The 20,484-nt window shown below is 35.1% G+C and overlaps 1 protein-coding gene across 8 annotated transcripts in view; it reads left to right on the top strand.

The window, feature by feature from the left end:
• SCN3A (sodium voltage-gated channel alpha subunit 3) overlaps positions 1-20,484 on the top strand; it is a 104,328-nt gene that overhangs the window by 8,215 nt on the left and 75,629 nt on the right. For 6 of the 8 annotated variants that reach the window (XM_016152462.2, XM_016152468.2, XM_016152460.2 and 3 more), the window contains exons 2-3: positions 7,078-7,268; positions 15,557-15,870. In XM_016152462.2, coding sequence (XP_016007948.2) covers positions 15,607-15,870 — 264 coding nt within the window. In that variant the 5' untranslated portion in view covers positions 7,078-7,268; positions 15,557-15,606. The remainder of the gene's footprint in view (positions 1-7,077; positions 7,269-15,556; positions 15,871-20,484) is intronic. The other 2 variants (XM_016152461.2, XM_016152463.2) reach the window with 2 other exon arrangements.

Genomic DNA, 20,484 nt, shown 5'->3' on the forward strand with positions numbered 1-20,484 from the left:
TGCAATCCCTGAATGGAAAAAAAATTTGCATCATGTAATTTTCTCTTACAGCATTCTGACCTTCCTTCAGCCTCAAAAGAACTGAGCATTAAACAGAATCCTCCCACCTTTATATTCCGAGAGCTTCCACTTTGCATTACTGCTGCAGTAAGTGGCATGACTGACACCTAAAACAGGGCAATACACACAGGCCTTCGCTCTATTTTGGTGCCAATGATGTGCTCAACAGTGGAAGGAAAAACATAGACTCTCTGGGTACTGAATTCAGATCCTGGAAAATTTGTTTTCATCTATTCTTTACTTTAAAACACCCTATTTTAGGGGGATTTAACTAAGTGATGTGTCATATTTCACTGAAAAGTAGACTTAAAGTTTTGTCAGTTTTTTTTTTTTTAAACTGCCATTTGGATAGAATTTCTCAGATGAGGTGATTTTTGATATTACCATTTCATGAAGAAATCATCTATATCAAATTGAATATCTAGAATTAGAAAGGATTAGAGGAATAGTTCTTTTCAACAACCAACTTTTCAGCTATGCTCTACTCAAAGCAGTCATAGTATTAACTCATCAAAAAACATAACTTAAATTTGTTCAAGTACTTAGTTCACTAAAGTATTCCAAATATGAAGATAGCCTCTACTAGGTATAGCATAGCCTACCTCAGTTACTGAATTAGCCAATGATCTTTGTTGTTCAGCATATGTGGCTATTGCTGTGCCCTCAGATCATTCTTGCTCAGAAGGGATGAATGTTGGAGTCTACCTAGTACAGAGTCCCAGAGTCTGGACATTAGACTGGAGTCGTAGAGATAAAAGAAGCACTACAAATGAACTAGTTGATTTCCTTCCTCTCCTCGTCTTTTACAGATGTAGACGCTGAACACTTATGATGTTGAGTGTTCAGTATGTCACAGCAAGTGATGGTAAAAACAAGTCTAAAATACAGGTTACCTAAAGTGCAAGTTTTATTCCTTTCCTTCTGTTTTCTTCTGTCTCTTCCTTATCTTTCTATTAAATATTGTTTCTTAAAAGATGGGGCAGGGCATGCTTTTCTATTATGTTACACTCTCTTCTGCAGCATCATCTCAAAGAGATCAGAGTCCATGGTACTATAACCATCTATTTGCAGGGTGTGCTTGGTAGAGAAGGCCCCTCAGGTGGCAAGTTTCTGGCTGTAAAGAATCACATGACAGCCGAACTTCAGCTCCACCTGAATCAACCAATGTTCCAGTGGAATTTACCACTAGCACTGATCTGAAGGTTGCAATTATAGCCTCTTTGCTCCAAGCTAGATAAAACTCAATTTTCTGAATTATAAAACCTCTAAGGAATGCAGGAAACGGGTGAAGTAAGCACCACCATCTTGAAGTTATGCAAGTTGTACCTCAAAATCGCAGTTCTAAAGTTCCCTCAGGTTGCCAAGTGAAAAAGGCAATCGACTCGATACTCGGTTATGAAAACAGTGCACTGTCATTTTGATTACAGTCAGTAAACAGTCTGTGGTTGCCTGGAAAGAAACTGCTTAAAGTACACAGCACCAGCAAGAAGAGGGAGAAACATGGCCAAGGGCAACTCAGAGGGCTATTATGGCTGAAGCAAAATGGATGTTATAGTAGAAATGCAGATCAAACATTGATTATTGGCCTGAGAATGCTGTTTCTTTCTATTTATTTGTCATGATGCCAATTTATTTCAAAATAAAAAGCTTCCTATAATTCTATTGTATTCAGATTTAAATGTGGTTTCTGCTCCACAAATACATGTGCACATAAACTCAGATGTTTATTTATAGACCAAGTAGCTTTTTTACCATGCTGTTTCTTGATCCAAATTCCTATGACTTACAGACAAAAATAACAATTTGATCAAGTAAAATTGAAAATTTATCAATCCAGAGAGAGCTGCCTTCCCCTTTAGAGCATCTCAGAATAAGGATTGCCCTCTTTATTGGTTCATGCATTTGTTTATGGGTTTGGTCACTTGGAGGAGGGTGAAGAAGTAGAGGAAAGGTGTACACAACACAAACATTATTCAATAGAAATATAATGAGACCAACACAGGTACTTGAAATTTTGTAGGTGCTAACATCAAAAGTAGACAAAAGAAGCAAGTGACATTAATGTTATTTATGCTACATTTTATTTAAGCCAACATACCCAAAATATAATCATTTCAAAATCTGACACTAGCAACATTTCAAATGCTCAACTACTGCATATGTGGCCAGTGGTTACCACATTAGACAAGATATTTGTAGGATTTGTTTTAGGTAATTATATTCAACAGATATCTTACAATGTCCTGCTTACTGCAAGGCTTATGTTCTACCCAGGAGAGACAGAAAATAAATAATAAACATTATAAATAAGCAAATTATGTAATACATAATAAGGTGATAAGTACTCTGGAAGTAACAGAGCAGGGTAAGGAGCTGTATGGGAAGTGCGAGCAGACCTCTTTGAGAAGGTAAACTTTTGGCCAAGACTTAAAGGAGATGAAGGAGTTAGGCATGTTCAGAGTGTTCCTGAGAGAAGGACCAGTGTATTTGTGGTTGGCAGATGCAGAGGACAGCCAGAAGCCAATTTGGCCAGAGAGGTGTGAGGGAGACAGTGAGCAGGAACAGGTGAATGCAGCAAGGTAACTAGGAGGCCATATCATAAGGCCTTATAGGCAGCTGTAAGGAGTTTGACCTTTTCTCTAAGTAGCTTCTAAAGGATTCTGAGGAGAGAAATAACATGATTTGATATGCTTTCCCCAAAGTACTGTGACTACTGTGAAAATAGGCTATATGGGAGTCAGGCTGAAAGCACATGGACAGTGAAGAAGCTATTGCAGGCTTCAGTGAAATACTGCCATAAATCATTTCAAGGTTCCAGGCTGGAGGAATTATACCATAGGACATTAAATTAATGAACAAATGAGGCTAAAGAAGCTACGATTGTCATCTTTGAGAAATCATAAAATGAGAGCAATATGACTGGCACATATGTTTTTAACTTGAAAAGACATTTAATTCTAAATTCTTTAGTTGGTCACTACTAACATGTGATTCCTGGGCCAGCAGCATCGGTATCATCTGTGTGCTAGAAATGCAAAATTTAGAGCCTTCCCATATCTACAGAAGCAGCCACTCTGGGCTGGGACGTGGCAAACTGTTTTAACAAAAAGTCCTCCAGGTGACTCTGATGCTTAAATTTTAAGGACCACTGCTATAAACTCGAATGGTGAAACTAGATGGCCTGAAAGATCCATTTCAATTTTAGGATTCTGGGCTTCCAAGTTCAAATTTTAACATTTACTTTCATTACAAAATTAAGTATAGTCCTTGAGGAATGGTTTATTTATAAAAACACAGACTCATGATTAAGAACAAATATTTTAAATCGCATATTTAGAAAAATTGGATTTTTATTTATATCCTACCTCTTTATAAAAAATTATATAAAGGGATATATATATATATATTTTAATCAATACACAGTAGGAAGTTGAAGAAAAATGTAGAAAATGTAGACCTTTCTAAGACTGTGAATTAATGAAGTTACTATTATAGAATGTACATATTTGCCTCTGAGCCTGCTTGGCATAACATTTTTAGAGTAGAGGCAGGGATGAATTTTCTACAACTCAGACAAGGAAACTTCGGATTTTAAATTAACATGACTACTATGAAGCCTTCTGATGGTCAAATTTGATCCAGGAGAATGTCTGGAGCACCCAGAGAAGTGGATGTATGGTTTGCTTCCTAGACAAACTTTCAGTATTTCACAGCATAGCATCTTGGTGATTTAGCCAATTGAAGTTATCTCCTTGATAAGGGCCTCAAATCCTAAAGCCAAATGAATAGCTGGTAGGGACAATCTCTGACATTGAGAGCCAATCAGTGTTTCCACCCAGATGGAAAGCTACCCCTTCCCCATGGGGAAATGCTGCCAGGGACCTGCTGGCAAAATGTGGGAGTTCTTCAGTGAGTGGCTTTGGATCTGCTTCAGCCCTTGCACACAGAGCTGAGTCTCCAGAGTTTTACAGCCTAATGCATAACAGAAATGGTTTTGATCTGGAAAATTCTGAAGCAGGTGCATCACATTGTCAGTGTAAAAGAAGATGAAATGGATTGAATGGAAAGAAAATATCATAAATGGCCAAAAATAGTTAAAGGAAAAACTAAAGAGACAAAATGACAATTAATAGAGCTGAAATAAAACAAACATTAAAAAAAACACTGAGGACTAGACATCTTAAATGATAAGTAATCATTATAAACTAAAATAACACAAAAGTCAATATAAACAATTAAACTTATCTCTAAAAAATTCAATTGTTGATATTAGCATACAGGTAATAACATCAATAGTAAAAGTAATAATGGGTTAAGGAAAATAAAACTAAAGCAACTTTGTTCAAGGTTCATCAGCTATTTTCAGGATAAAGCTACTGTCATGCTCTTTAAGCTACCACTTCCTCATTCGTAGCATGAACTTTCCCTTAATTTCCATAATGCTGAAATTCTATAAAGGTAATTTCAAAGGCAGGCTATCCATTTTGAGATCTCCAGTTCCAACACTTGTATTAGATAATCAGAAAGTAAAGTTTCTGAACCATCTGATCTCATCACTGTCTAAAGGAGATTCACTGAGTTTAACTAATTTTAGCCATCAGTAGAAGACTTATTTGATTAAATCTTGTATGGATCTTTTTGTGAAATTAAATTTAAGATATCCCTTATGTTATGTCTTAAGCAAAATTTCTTCCTACCTCTTTATAGTTTAGTTCTAGGAGAACTATACATAGCCTGTAGGAATGTTTTCTGTTTTTTTTTTTTTCCCCCTTAAAATAAAATAAAATCTATGGGATGCAGTGTGCTTCCACTATTTTTTTTTTTAACTTACTGTAAACATGGGAGCTAAATCCCAGCCTTGATTGTATAAAGCGCTCATCTCACATTCCTAGTAACTTCTACTCTTTTCCTTTAGAGCAGTCTTTTCAAATTGTTTAAAATGCAGATCTCTGGGTCTTGCCCTAGACCAACTTTTTCAAAATCTCCAGAGATTAAACCCAGAAATCTGCATCTTTAACAAGTAACCCAAGTGATTCCTGTGCTCACTGAAGTTCAGAACTCTTTAAAAGAAATCCTCATTGTCTCTTGTCACAAGAAGAGCATTTTACATTGCAGTTAAATTGTAAGCCGTGGTCTGCTTTTAAAGATGAGTGAGACAGAGATCTTATTAAGACAATGCAACTTGAAGTATGAGGCCTAAATTGGAGCACACATGCAAAAATCACAGCGTTTTTTCATGGATACTTGGGATTGGAAAAATCTCTCCCATTTGGAACTCAAACCGTGAGATATAATGTCTCTGACCCAGGAATCAGAGATTTGAGAAGAGAGAGAACAAAAGCAGATCAGAACCATCTGGGATGCTTTCTCCAACTCCATTCTCCTGCTCCTCCTTTGCTTCTCAGTCTCTTTGATATTCACCCCACTCTACCTCATCCTGATCTCTGCTCCCAGAGAAAAGAACTCAAATATTTTGAAAATGTATCTAAATTGACATTTTGGTTATTTAACATTATGCTTATTATATATGTCAAGCTGGAGATCAAACTGTTTAAAACTAGATATTTGTATGCTGCGAAGTGTTTATTAAGCTTGTAGCTATAAAGAAGAGGAAACAAACATTTATCAAATGGCTATATATTTATTTACTAATTTAATGCTTCAAGTTCTGATTCATGGGTCTGTTTCATTAGTATTATTGTCATTTTATAGAAAATAATAATTATAATACTATTTTACTATTTCTGCTACCTCTAATATTACTAAGACCTCAAGCTTTTATGGAAAATCTACTATATACTAGCTAGTGTATTAGTGGGTTTACGTATGTGTATGTATGTGTGTGTGTGTGTGTGTTTCTGCATAATTTCATTTAATTCTAACAACAACGCTGTCTCACTCGGTATTGTAATCCTCATTAACAGATGGGAAGCTAAAAATTAGGTAACATGTTCAATGTCACACAGCTAGTAAATGGCAGAGCCAAGTGTGTGTTACTACAAAGTGAAAGATAAAAGAGGAAAGGCAGAGGCCAGACCATAAAGGCACTTGCACATTTTGCTACAGTCTTTTAATAAGGGTAGGATACCTGTCTTGGAAAGATCATTCTGATGACAAATTCGGGAAAAGATTGATGGCTTAGGAGTGAGTTCTCATCTGGAGATAAAGATTTTAAAAGACCATGTATATAAAAAAAGTGAGATTTAATGATTTTTTTTTGTCATAGTAAATTATAAAAGAGGATTTATTGAACAGAATCCTTGACCAAGTTTGGCTTGTGGGCATTTATAAGTGAATCAAAGTAAATATTGTTTTAAACAACAATTGCTGATCTTAAAATTACATATATTGTCCTCTGAAATAATTATTAGTTTAACTGGGCTAAACCATTGTTAATAGTTATAGCTGACAGGAATATGACATCAGATTGTTATATTTAGGTTAATGTAATGCCTTGGTTTAGCATGCCAGTTTTTCATCTCTGCTTGTCTCAAACTTATCTTAGAAGCCACTGAGTAAAGTTTATTGGTGTAATCTTAGTCACACTATCAAATGGGTTTTTAAGTAAAGAGGAAAAGGAGCTGAAAAGGAACTAGAATAATGACCCACAACACCAATGTGGACCACACATGCTCCACTGGTCTGCCTCTTTGGTCTTTCCAACATTTAAAGAAAAAAACAAAGGGAAAGTAAAGAGGGGAGAAAAGTGAAAGAAGTAGGAGGTGAAGAACAGGAAGATACTCGGGAGCTCCAGCATGCCTTCAGAAAGAGTACTTGAATCAAAGCTGCTAAAAAAGGAACGAGAGCCCCACCCTCTCCCCAGGATCCTGGCAGTGGTTCCTGACCCCATCCTTCCGTGAGGACACCAGGTCTAACAACTTTGCATCAATCCTGCTTTCTCCATCTAAGGCTATGAGTAAACAAAGTATAAAACCCAAACCCAGAGCCAGAGCATCCGTTTCAGTCCAAATGCCAAAGATGCTGGACTAACTTCACCTGTGTTCCCTTTCTACACAGATCATGGAGCAAGAAAGCTGACACCAAGCTACATCAGAGTTCATCAGGGATGAGATATCTGTCAAGGATTTGTGGCAGAGTGGCTTACTGGAATAAAAATGCAGAATCTCTTCTAGGGATAGTATAAGAACAAATGAGATAATTCCCAGAAGTGGCCTGGAGCTTTTCCGGAAAAAGGTGCTGTGACTAAGGTACCTAAACTACTAGTGGGCATAAATTTGTGTATGTGGAAAGTAAACTAAAATCGTTACTGGCTAACAAGGACAGCTGTATCAGGACAAAAGAAGGCAGAAAAGTGATTTCCTCCCTCCTCACTAGTTTTTTCCTCCAAAGAGGCAAACACTTAGAGACATGGCAGAGATGACCTCAGGGAGTGGAATGATGCCAAAAGCTATTGATGTAAGAGAGACTAACCCAGCTCTTTGTTTCTTTTTCTTTTAAGAAAGACCTCATCCTGTGTATTTAGTAAATAACCTAGATTGTATTTACTTGAATTTTATTATATTTATTTGGTAATTGGGTCCATAGCTCACCTGTCTGTTTGGGGTAAAGAATATCCAAATATGTGGTTAGTATTTGGTTGTAAGCTGCTTTGCTTTCTGAACTGGCCAAGTTTTTGAAGCTTTTGTTTGATGTATCAGCTGCTACTAAGTAGAAAAACTGTCTAAAATTGTCTTAGTCAAGAAGAACATTTATTGAACATAACAAGCGGTTCAGAGGTTGTTTAGGTCCAAGAACTGAGTGATCCATCAAGAGCCCAGGGGTGTATCTGTCTCTGTGATCTGCCACCCTCAGTGTGTCAGCTTTTCCCTCAGAATGTCATCCCTTCTGGTTGTAAGTTGACTGAAGTAGTGCCATGTATCATATCCCAATGCAATAAGGTCCAGAGGACACAGAATTTTGTCTTCTCTGTCTATTTCTGAGGAGTGAAGAAACATTTTACAGACACCCACTTGGCCAAATTCTATTCAGTTTTTGTTAGCTATAATTGAACCACATGCCTATTCCTTAACCAATGGTTGGTGAAGGGCTTGGAGGAAGTATCTGGAATCAAATGGATGTCGGGGAGTTGAACACACAATTTATTTCTGTTTGCGAACATACAGGAGAAAAATTCAGGAGCTAATAAAACCAGTGATTTGTCTCTTAAAATGTTGGTTCAATTGTTATTAGTTAGCAGTTTTCTTTCTGAGCTTATAGCTGCTCTGATAAGAAAAAAGACACAAGGAAAATCATCCTAGAAGCTAATTATTATTTCCAGGATAAAAATTGTTCCGAAGATAAAGATAAGCTCATGGCTTCATACTCAGGTATTTTTTTTTCCAGAGGCCACGTAGAGAAAGGCAGACATAGATTCTCTTACTAAACAATTAGCAACTCGATAAATAATATTTATGTGTGGACAGTCATGTGTTTAGCTAACATGAAAGGAACAATGGTAGAGAAAGTCTAGATTTCATTTGTATTTGGCCATGACATAGTAATATCTTTGCTATAGTTAATGTCTCGGTAGGTTTAGTCAGACCAATAGTAATGCTGAACTCCTTGACACCAGGTACATGATATAGAAGAAGCTAGCCTAGGCTTTTAATTTACTTTTAAATAATTCCAAAGTGCTGAACATACATGTAAACACATATCTATTAGATGTAGGTTTTATTTTTGTTATTAATTCGTTCCTATTGTTTTATTCTATGTTAAATCTAAGGTGAGGATTATATCACTATATTTCTTTGGATTGACCACTTCATTCATAACATGAGGCTCTAAACATAGTAACTTCCCAGTGAAGTAGCTGACTTATCCTAATACTGTTTCAGAAAACAAGAACTAAAAATTTCATTTTGCAGGTTTGGGACCCAGGCTATTTCCTGAACTATCTGGATTCAAATCCTGGCTCCTAGACTTATTACTTTTTTAAATTGGAAAATTTATCCAACCTACCTGCACCTAGGTTTTTTGATCCGTAAAATGGGGATTATAATAGTAACACCCAAAAAGATTAGGAAGGTATTTAATTGGTCCATCTTGTCTTTTAGAATATGCCCTTCGTGGGGGATTGTGAAGTGTAAATTATTTTTTTAATAATACCTAATAATAATACTGGGTACTCAGTAATGGTCCCAAACTTGATAACTCACGCTTTCATCATCGAGAACATGAAAATACATTGTGGATTTTTTTTTTTCAAGTTGTATGACACAGAACAACTTTCCATCCTTCAAAATGGCAAATTTACAGCCTTTGACACTATTTTGTTTTCATGGGAATAGACCAGAACTAATAATTGATTTTGTTTATAACATAATCACAGAGAGAGAGAGAGAGAGAGAGAGAGAGAGAGAGAGAGAGAGAGAGAGAGAGAGAGAGAGAGAGGGGCTATTGATACTAACAGGTTAAAGACCAATACAATACAATTTACCGAACTGTCTGCTATTGTGTAAAATTCAGCAGGATGAGAACCCATCAGCTATATGACTAATGAAAAAAAATAGTTTCATCTTTGCCTCAGTAATGCCACAGCATATCCCAAATGTTTATTATACAATTTTTCTCAGATTGTGATTCACTAATAAATATAGCTTCATATAGTTTCAGAAGCTTATGTTAGTATCATAGCTTATAGTATGTGAGTCTGGAAAACTGAATTGAACTATACGAATCTACTTTTCTGTAGTTATTTATAAAGAGCTTAGACTTTAAAATCAAATCACACGATAGTAAAATTCAAAATAAAAATGTCGAGTAAAAGTCAGTAAAGAATAGAATGTATGGAAGATGCTTTGCCTCAAAGCAGCAATTTGTGTTTGTCAGTAGACATTTCAGTGAAGATCGCTTAGTTTCTCTGCGCCTGTTCCTCATTTACTTTAAAGGCAGGGAGTTGGACTAATTGTCATATTCAGTGTATGCCTTTTAATTAGCATCATGGAAATTCCTCTTCTGGCATCCATGTAACTGTTCTGACTTCATTGTTTAATATCTTCTGTGTTCCCTCTCCTTAAAAATTCGTAGTCACAGGAGTCCTGCCTCTTCATCTTTCCAATTTTTACCTAGACAATGTAATGCATGTTTGTAACTTCAGTTTCAACCACTGACCTCCTAATCAATATTTCTCCATCCCAGATGGCTTTCCTGAGTCTCAGAACCATATTTTAATTACACACCCAGTTGTCTCACAGGCATCTCAAACTAAACAAACAGAGTTCATTATCGTACCTTACAAACCTCCGCTTCTCTGTTGAGTTAATGGCAACTTGTGGCTTAAACTAGAAATCCGGGAATGAATTTAACCCAATAACTCTTCCTTCTTCCCCACCTCATATACAGTCATCACAAAATCTCATTGATTTTCTCTCTCCAAATTGTGCCTTGAATACAGTCCTCTGGCCGTGGTTTGTTTTCTGCTTGACTTAGCAATGGCCTACTATCTTCCAGGCACTGTACTCACTCACCCTCTCGGTTTATTTTCTCACCTAAATGTCACCTCAACTCTATGAGATATGTGCAATTGTTGCTATCAATATCTCCAGAAAATGCAGATGATGTGCAGCTAGGAAACCTGAAAACTATAAAGAATAATAATAATTAAAAAAAAAAAACTGTACAAGGTCACACTTCTAGAATATAGTGGCACCAGAGCTTGAATGCAGTTGATTTGTCTATGCCCTTAAATAGCAGACCCTTGGTCAAAATCCCTCACCTTCTTCTTTAGACTACTGGTGTCTATTTGGTTTCTTTTAGGGTAGCTGTTCTCAAAGGGCGGTGTGAAAACACCTAGGGGTTCCTCAGTCTCTTTCATGAGGGACTATAAGGTCTAAATTATTTCCTTAATACCAAGATGCCATTTGCCTTTTTTCACAGTTTTGGCATTTGCGCTGATGCTGTAAAAGTCAATGGGGTAAAACTGCTAATGACTTAGCAGGAATCAAGACAATGGCATTAAGCCGTAGGAACAGTCTTTGTTTTCTTCGGCACACATTTTCTGTAAGAAAGAAATTACAGTTCATGCAAGAAAATCTTTGCTGAAGCAGTAAATATTAATTTTATTAACTCTTGAGCCTAAAGAATGCATATTTTTAATACTCTATATGATGAAATGGGAAGATACATAAAGCATTTCTGCTGCATACTGAAACACCATGGTTGTCTCAAGAAAAAGCACTTGTGTGGTTGTGAATCAGTAGCTGAATGAGCCACTTTCCCCCAACCCCCTCCCATGGAACACTATTTTCACTTGAAAGAACTGACAAACTATGGTTATTTAGACTCAGGTATTTGGCAGATATTTTCTCAAAAATGAACAAAGGAAAAGCTTGTCACTTGAGGAAAAGCAAATGACAGCATTTTTGACAGTGTTAAAAATGGAGCTTTCAAGAGGAAACTGGAATTTTGGAAAACTTTTACCTGCCACTGGGAGTTTGACAGCCTCCCCAATACATTATGATTTTTCTCATGAGATCAATGATGATATTCATAAATGTGATTTTTGAATCTTATATAATAAAATGTCAAAATACATCCAAGCAGTGTTGATGCATAGTAGTTCCTCAATAAGTGTTTTTTGAATAAATGATCCCAATTCTCTTCTAGGTTTGAAATTCTGTGGTTCATCCCTATGATATGATATTTTGAACTAAAATCTTTTTATTGATTAGCAGAGAGATGTTTTTGCTTTACTCACACACATTCGCACACACAGAAACACTTTGGTTTTTAATTAAGGAGAGCATCCCAGATCTTTTTCTTATCTTCTTTGTCCTTGCAAGGACATTTCTGGAGAAAATTGGGTACGTTAAATTTGATGTATTTTAATAAATTATAATGCACATATATTCATTAATAATATATATTCCACACCAAGGCATCAGTTGGAATTAATTTTTAAATGTCTGCTCTAATAGGAAAATTATGTAAGCGTTCTGTATAATAAGCTCACAAAGAACAAGAAAGAAGAAAAAAAATTAAAATGGAACTTTTTTGTGGAAAAAAAGAAACCCTCATACACTGCAGGTTGGAATGTAAATTGATACAGCCACTATGGAAAACAGTATGGAGGTTCCACCAAAACTTAAGAATAGAATTGCCATATGACTCAGCAATCCTTCTGGGTAGCTACCCCAAATTTTTGAAAACATTTCTCCATAAAGATATATGCACCTGATGTTCATTTCAGTATTATTCACGGTGGCTAAGACCTGGAAACAACTGAAGTGTCCTGCAATAGATGACTGGATAAAGCAGATGTGGTACATATATACAATGGAGTATTACTCAACCAAAAGAAGACATGAAATACTGCCATTTGCGACAACATGGATGGATCTTGAGTAATCATGCTGAGTGAAATGTCAGACAAAATGAGTTGAGAACCATATGATTTCATTCGTATGTGGAATATAAGACTGAAAGCAACAATGAACAAGACAAACAAAAACTCATTGACACAGACAACAGTTTAGTAATTACCAGAGGGAAAGGGGGACGAGAGAGGTAGATTAGGGCAAAGGAGGTCAAATATATGGTGATGAAAGAAGAATTGACTTTGGGTGGTGAACACACAGTGCAATACACAGATGATGCATTATAGAATTGTACCCGAAACCTATATATAATTTTATTAACAAGTGTCACCCCAACAAATTTATTAAAAATAAATTAAATTTTAAAAACTTCCAAAGAACTATGAGAAGTTTCCAGACAGCAAAGCTGCAAGTAAAGAAGCAAGAAACTCTGCTCACTATAATCTTTCATGTCTCAACCTACCCAAACAGTTTCCCTTGCAAAGGGAAAGCTGTGAGTCTGGAAATGGCCTGCCTTCTCAGGGTTTAAGAGACAACAGTATGGAAATTCAAAAGCGATTTCTTTACTTCCTTTCGGCCAAGACTCAAATCCTGTTCTTGCTTTTATGATAAGTGAACATAAAGGATTTTTTTGTTTTTAAATAACTTTTCATGATTTCGTGATGGTCCTTGTTCCATGTCATCTCAAAGAAATCAGAGTCATTTGTAGAGATTATTGAAAGAATTCCACATTAAATATTTTAACCTAATTTCATTTTAAAACTTAGCAACCAGGAGACTCCAGTAAGTACAATTACTTATTTCTTTATGTAAAGTGTTGTCATATGTATGATAAGGCACCGATGTTGACGAAGGTTAAATGGCACAGGCAAATTGCTAGTGACAGACATTACTAACCCAGGTCTCTGATTCCAACTGCTATATGTTTTTCATTCCATTGTCAAGAAAGAAATCAAAATCAGTTTAACTAAATGCTCTAATACAAAAGTAACCTTATTCTCCCCTAGGAAAGCAACCATATTTCACAGAAATTTCTTAAGACGTTTCTCATGCTGTTTCATTTTCATTTAACACGTGGGAAGAATTGTATCCATTCTATTCAAGACAGGTGATAAGAGGCAGATGTATTACACATCTTGCAGTTAAGGGCAAACTTCTTCCACACTCAAAAGTATAAAAGCTGTGACTATTCCACACAACCTAGAGCTGGACTATGTGGACATTGAAATTGACATAAAATAGTGGAAAACATTAATTCTAATTTTTGCCATCTGCCCTGAATATAGAAGGCACAAAGTAAATAGTTGATTGATTTTTGAGTAAAATAAAATAACTTTTCCCAAACCTTCTGATTTATATTCACATACCACTTAATGGAGTATAAAACAAACAAATGAACAAAAACAAAAATAACAGGCTTTGTCTCATCTACGATCAGAAGTTTTTTTTAAACTAGTATGGAAAATGACATAATTTTTTGATATGTGTGATATTTTATAACTTATTTAGAATATATCTTCACTGTAGCAGGAACTATAATGACAATGACATATTATAAATACAAATTCAATAAAGACACAGATACTAAAATCTTTTTTTGTCCTTGGAACAGACCAGGGAACCAGTAACTCAGATATACACTCAAAAATCATATAGTGACCTATATAATTTTTCTTATGTTACTATAAGATCTAGAATTTCTTATTGTCTGTAAGCTCAGTACATCCATACAACAGATTGCTCAGAGTTAGGAAGCCATTTAGGGATAAACTACTACAGAGACTAGAATAAGTGCGGGGGCAGAGGCAGGGTGGGTGGTTGGGGATAGGGAAAATGTCACAGATGACTTTGATGATTACTTTGATGCTGTGGTTTTAGACTGTTCTACAAGATGACTGATGTACTCGTATTTTGTTATTATTTCTATTTTCTATCATGCTTTTTTTAAATGTGATTTTTGGCACAATGTAAAATAAAATAACTGTTAACTTATGTTTCAAAATTTATGTAGCTGATTTCCTGCATTTTTGACAGTTCTGTCACATTTCCAGAAGATGGAATTTTTTTCCTTCCCTGGGAAATTGTGCAGGGCTGCTTCACATGTCTGCCTCTCTTCTTTCCTCTCCCACTCAGGTGGTAGAAATGTGTAAATATGTCCCTATACTCTGCACTTCCCAGCCCACTACTGAAGCTCCATGATCAGTTGTGGTGCCACCAAATCAAGACCTTATTTAGAAGAGGATGGCTTAAATTGTGGGAATACTTAAAACCACAACAGAAGAAATGATTGAAAGAACTGAAGATAATTAGATTATGATAGTTGACATTAACATGGTTTACTAATTCCAGAAACTATTCTAGACAATGTAAATTAATTCATTTATTCCTTACAATAACATAGCAGGTCAGATCTCATATTATCCCATTTTATAGATGAAGACTGAAACACTAAGAGGTTAGCTCATACATGGCAGAGCCAGGGTTCAGAACAGAGGGGGTCGAGCTCCACAGTCCATGCTTTTAACCACTTACCAAATGAAAGATTCAGGAAGGACATAAAAACTGTCTTGGAATTATTGAAGAGCAGCAGACTAGAAAAGGAAGTAAATATAGTTTGCACTGCCTTAGAAGATGCCGCAGAGGATCCAAAAGGAAAAGCTAAAAAGAAACAGAGTTTCAACTTCTCTGTTGCTGTTGATGGTTAGACCTTGTCTAAAGAATCAGTGGCCAATGATGCCAATAACCAGAACAGCACTTATTTACATAAAACTTCTTCCCTATCCCGAGATTTTAAATCAGGGATATATTATTGCACTGTTTCCAGTATTTTTTTATTTGGAGAGTTTGTAAGATATGCTACAAGACAGGAGAAAGAAATAATGGGCCCTTTAGTATTTTATTGACAAACATTACTGGCATTATTCTTTTTTATCAAAAAATTCTTATATTTGGCTCAAAGTTCTCAGAACAGACTTTTGATAGATTTGATAAAGCTTATTGAAAATTGGATTGAATGATGATGTTTCCAAGTTAAAATTTGTAGTGCAGCACTAAAAGCACTACTTAAATGTGAATACTTAAAAAAATTACTAGAAGAAATGTTAAATAACAGCTTGGTTGATTTTCTTAATTCCTCTCACTCATTTGCTTTCCTAACTCTCATGCATTTTTTTTTATAGGCAATTCTTATGCAAGAAGCTAAACGTAATTAAATGTGCAGGATGAAAAGATGGCACAGGCACTGCTGGTACCCCCGGGACCCGAAAGCTTCCGCCTTTTTACTAGAGAATCTCTTGCTGCTATCGAAAAACGTGCTGCAGAAGAGAAAGCCAAAAAGCCCAAGAGAGAACAAGACAATGATGATGAGAACAAACCAAAGCCAAATAGTGACTTGGAAGCTGGAAAAAACCTTCCATTTATTTATGGAGACATCCCTCCAGAGATGGTGTCAGAGCCCCTGGAGGACCTGGACCCGTACTACATCAGTAAGAAAGTGAGTGTTGATTTTATACTTCTGAAAGTTCAGTTATACTTCCAAAGTTAAGTCTAATTAACCACTTATCTTTAATATACTTTTCTCAGGTTCATATACATACTGTGTCATAATGTTTCTATAGTTAAAATATTTTATGCTTTAATAAGCAGAAACATTTATAAGAAATGGAGTCAAGATTTGGCTATAGTGAAGAGATATGAAGAGATAAATTATTTCTACAATTTCACAGTAATTGGGATAGTCAAAATTAAAATTGACACCAACAAAGCAAAATATCTGTTATTGCTGCCATAGATAATCACATGGTAGACAACAGAATAATAGCCAGGTAAAAGAAGAGTTATGAGTAGGTACTTCTTATTTTTTAGTTCTTATTTGGGTTGGGTTTCTTCACAATAGAGTTGTATTCTAAAGAGTAATAATCTTGTAGTTAGCATCCCCCTATAGAGAAATATCATATTGAGAAGCAAGTTCACCAAGACATACTTTTTTTTTTGTCCACCTTGAATAAGACTTAGAGATTCTCTAACCTTACTTAATTTGTGACAGGCTAGATTCTGGAACATCTACAGATTGTTAAAACATCACTATGACCAAAAAAATGTCAGGAACAGAAAACTAAAAAGAAAAAAAAAAAACTCAAGTTTTCTCCATCCATATATGTATAATTTAAATCAATGATAATCACTGTGGTTTCCTAATGCTAGAATAACCACATAATTTTGTCAGAATTAGGTAGTTTTCTTTTAAAGGTAAATGAACTTCATAATATTTTATAGGATTTTTTTTTTAATGGATAACAGACTCCACACTTTCTAATTGAGTATTTTGGTATCTTGTAACCACAATCTAGATTGCACATTCACAAACATAAAAACAGGTCTATGTAGAAATAAAGATAAATTAATATCATCATGAATCAATGGGTTATGAATTAAAGAAGATATTGAAGGCCTTTATTAGTCAAAGCCAGTCCTTCTAAAAGGAATAGCTAATGAAACTGCATTGTTTAAACAGTATATAATTTAACTTTATAAGATAAGTGATGGCTACAGATGGCCAATCAACCATTCAGACATAGAACTATCCCTATTACTCTAAAGAAGTGCTTCTCATACTTGCATGTACATACTTATCACTGGAGGATCTTGTTAAAATACAGCTTCTGATTCCATAGATCTGAAGTGTGCTCAGAGATCCTGCATTTCTAATAAGCCTCCGAGTGAGATTTCTGCAGCTAGCACAGGGACTACACTTTGAGTAGCAAGCTTTAAAAGGCTTTACTTAAAGCTATAAAACAAAATTAGTTAAATAGGTCCTTTCTTTTTCCTTTTAAACTAGTTCCATAAAAGGTGGTATTTAGTATATATATATATATATATATATATATATATATAAATAAATATAAAATTTAGTATATATATATTTCTAAAAATAATTTATTTCAGCACTTTACTCAATTGATAAAGAAATTTTTGATATTTAGTTACTGTATTATTACACATGATGACAACAATGAGACATCCTCCAATGAACTAGAAAATTCTCCTCTGAAAACTATTAATTAAAGTATATATTTCCAAAGATACCTTTAAGAGACAGGGGTACCAGTTACTCTCACATGATTAAACGTATCTGCTATTTAAAGAAAGGAAATGTCCTTAAGAGAATTAAGTAAGAGGACTACATTGGGCTACGTACATAACAGAGATGTTAAATATTCTGAATCATTTGCTTTAAGTCGGCTTGTTAGACTCTAACTTCAACAAAGACCCTTCTTATTATAATTTGTCTTACCATAAATCTGCTTAAAAGGAATGATTGTGCTGGTTATGCCATTGCAATTATTTCAGTCCATGTGACAGTAATATATTTATTTGTAAATACATAGATTGGCATTGTGATTTTATGTCAGGCTTTCAAACTTGGTTAATGTAAATCTGCCGCTTGGAAACAGAATTGTTCTCTGTGTGCTAACGAAGTCAGTTTTTATTGCTTCCCTGTCTGAGAACCAGCCTTGGACCTTGATTTATTTAATAGTGGCTGTACCACATCTTGAGAGATATCTAGACTATTTACTAATTACTGTTGGCTGCACTGCTTTCCTTTATGAAATGTCTATAAAGATGAAGTTTGAGGTGCTACTGAAAAAAAAGGTAGTTTTTCATTTGTAGGATAGTAAAAGTGAATGTAAGAAGCTGATGGAGAAGTTCTGGAATGAAGCTTATGTTAATTATAAAATAATGCAAAGGAAAGGTATTTTAAAACTGTGAAGTATTATGTAACTGTTTGCTGCCTAAAATACATTTACATACCTAATTTAATCAGGTAAGCAACATCATAGTAATTTTAATGGCATTTAAGTTGACCAGATAATAATTTAAAAATGGTGACAATTACAATAGCTAACGTTTGCTGCGAACGTACTTTGTCAGATACTGTTGAGTATAACTCAAATAAAACTCATTTAATATTCATAGAACCAGTAAGCCAAGTACTATATTAGCTTCATTTTACAGATGGGGAAGTGAAGCCCAGAGAGGTTAAGTAACTTTCCCAAGATCACACTTCATAAATAGTAGATTCAGAATTTGAACCCAGGCGGTCAGGCTCCAGACCCAGAGCTCATAACCACTAAGCAGAACTATACATGGTATTTATGAATATAATGAAATAAAATGTTAAAAATTGTATAATTTTGGAATTTTGGTTGATGTTGTATTACTCAGAGATGTAAAGCTTTTCTTGCCTCAAGTAGTAAAAATTTTAGTAAACCTATGTGTGCATTTACCTGGGAAAAAGAAGCAAGCAGCATTCAAAGTGGACAATAGCCAGTTTAACATACTTCCAGCTCTAACATTCATCCCTTTAGGAATAATGTGTTTTTTAAGTCACATCATTACTTATTATTACTTGAAGACTACATTTTGGAATTGACACTATTTATCCCTCCAATTATCTGTCATTCTCTCAAGTATTTTCAGTTTAGGTACAACTCTCAATATATCAGAGCACAAAATTTCAGATGTCTTTCTTATAATTCTTTCACTATATAGGACATTAGTATTTTATTCCTTACTCCTCAGAACCCAAGGTTTTCTTTGTGTCAGGTGTTGCTCTCCAGAAATAAACCAGCATTTTATTTTTAAGGCCTGTTCCATTCCAGAACCTGTAAATTCAATGAAGATGTCCTTGACATGTCATTTTTAAACGCCATTAATACCCTATAGGCCAATCTTGTAGGATGAGCAGAGAATTCCATGTTGAGAGGGACAGTTCATATGTTCCCTCTATTCTTGGAGATTTTTCGAAATAAAATCTTCTAATGTTACAAGTGGCAATTGCTTTTTCATGGAAATTGTTTCAAAAAAGCATAAGTAAATACACCATAAATTATGGTGAACTCACATGTTACTGCTATCATGGAATGCCTAAATAGATCTAGATTGTTCAACTATAATATTAAATGAGCTAATCTGTGAATTCAAGAAAATCCTTTAATGCATTTGTGGTTCAAGGGCATTCTTCTCAAAGCCTATTCTCCATGTGGATAATCTCAGTGCTAGTAAAGACCAGTTTAGTTCCTTAGTTCTATGAAGAGGGTTCTTCATAGAATTGTTCAAATTTATAAACTGTAGTTCATGGAAAATGGTTGGTTAGGTAATAGTTGGCTCCATGGTCTTGAATACAAAAGGGCAATGTACAGAGAAATTGTTTTCTCTGCCCTTTATAGTCACAATATAAATAGAATTCTGACTACTTATTCAAACAGAACAGGTTGTCAGTGAACATCAATATATGGGATATAGCCCTTAGTTAAAAGGTAAACACATATTAATTAAATGGATATATAGATATCTTAAAGGTAAATGGCATGTTAAAGATAAACTCACATTTAATGTTTAAAGCAAGTATTTATTTGCAAATCACACTATTAAATACTGTGAAAAAATGGAGAAAAAAGTACATTGTATCTCTTTATGCTCAATAGTTTATAACAATTTTTAACCTAGTCCTCAGTAGAATGAACCCTACATGTAAATTGCTACTTGACTCTAATTACAAGCAACATGCCAATGTGTGCAAATTAATATACAACGACAACTGGTAAAAGAAAACAATGAGGGAGTGATCAGAAGGCAGTGTGATTTATCTGAAAAGACATAATGGAGGAGGTGATTTTGATAGCCGAGGACATTCCCAGAGAGTAGAGGTTTTCAACCCTGAGTACTAGAACCACCTGGGGAAATTTTTAAACATAACTATGTCTATGCCCATTCTCTAGAATACTGGCATTTTTAACACCACCCCAGGAGAGTCTAATATGTAGCCAGGAATAATAACCTTTGATATAACAGTGGGTCACTGAAGGCGGGACCTTATTGTCAAATCTGTTGTGAAATGGGAGAGACTTGAAATGGGAGGGAATTTGCAGAGATGACCTCCTTCCTCTGGGATTTTATGATATTCATGTTCAATCTGAGGGAGAAGTTGACAAGTTGGGAGTTGAATGGGACTGACAAGTGGGTTGAATTGGCTGGAATAGAGATGCTTTGGTGGGAAAAAATAAAAGATTATCCTAGAGAGACATGGTAGGTAATCACTGGGTAG

This window comes from Rousettus aegyptiacus, unplaced genomic scaffold (assembly GCF_014176215.1).
Source record: "Rousettus aegyptiacus isolate mRouAeg1 unplaced genomic scaffold, mRouAeg1.p scaffold_m13_p_2, whole genome shotgun sequence".
Taxonomy (NCBI): Eukaryota; Metazoa; Chordata; class Mammalia; order Chiroptera; family Pteropodidae; genus Rousettus; species Rousettus aegyptiacus.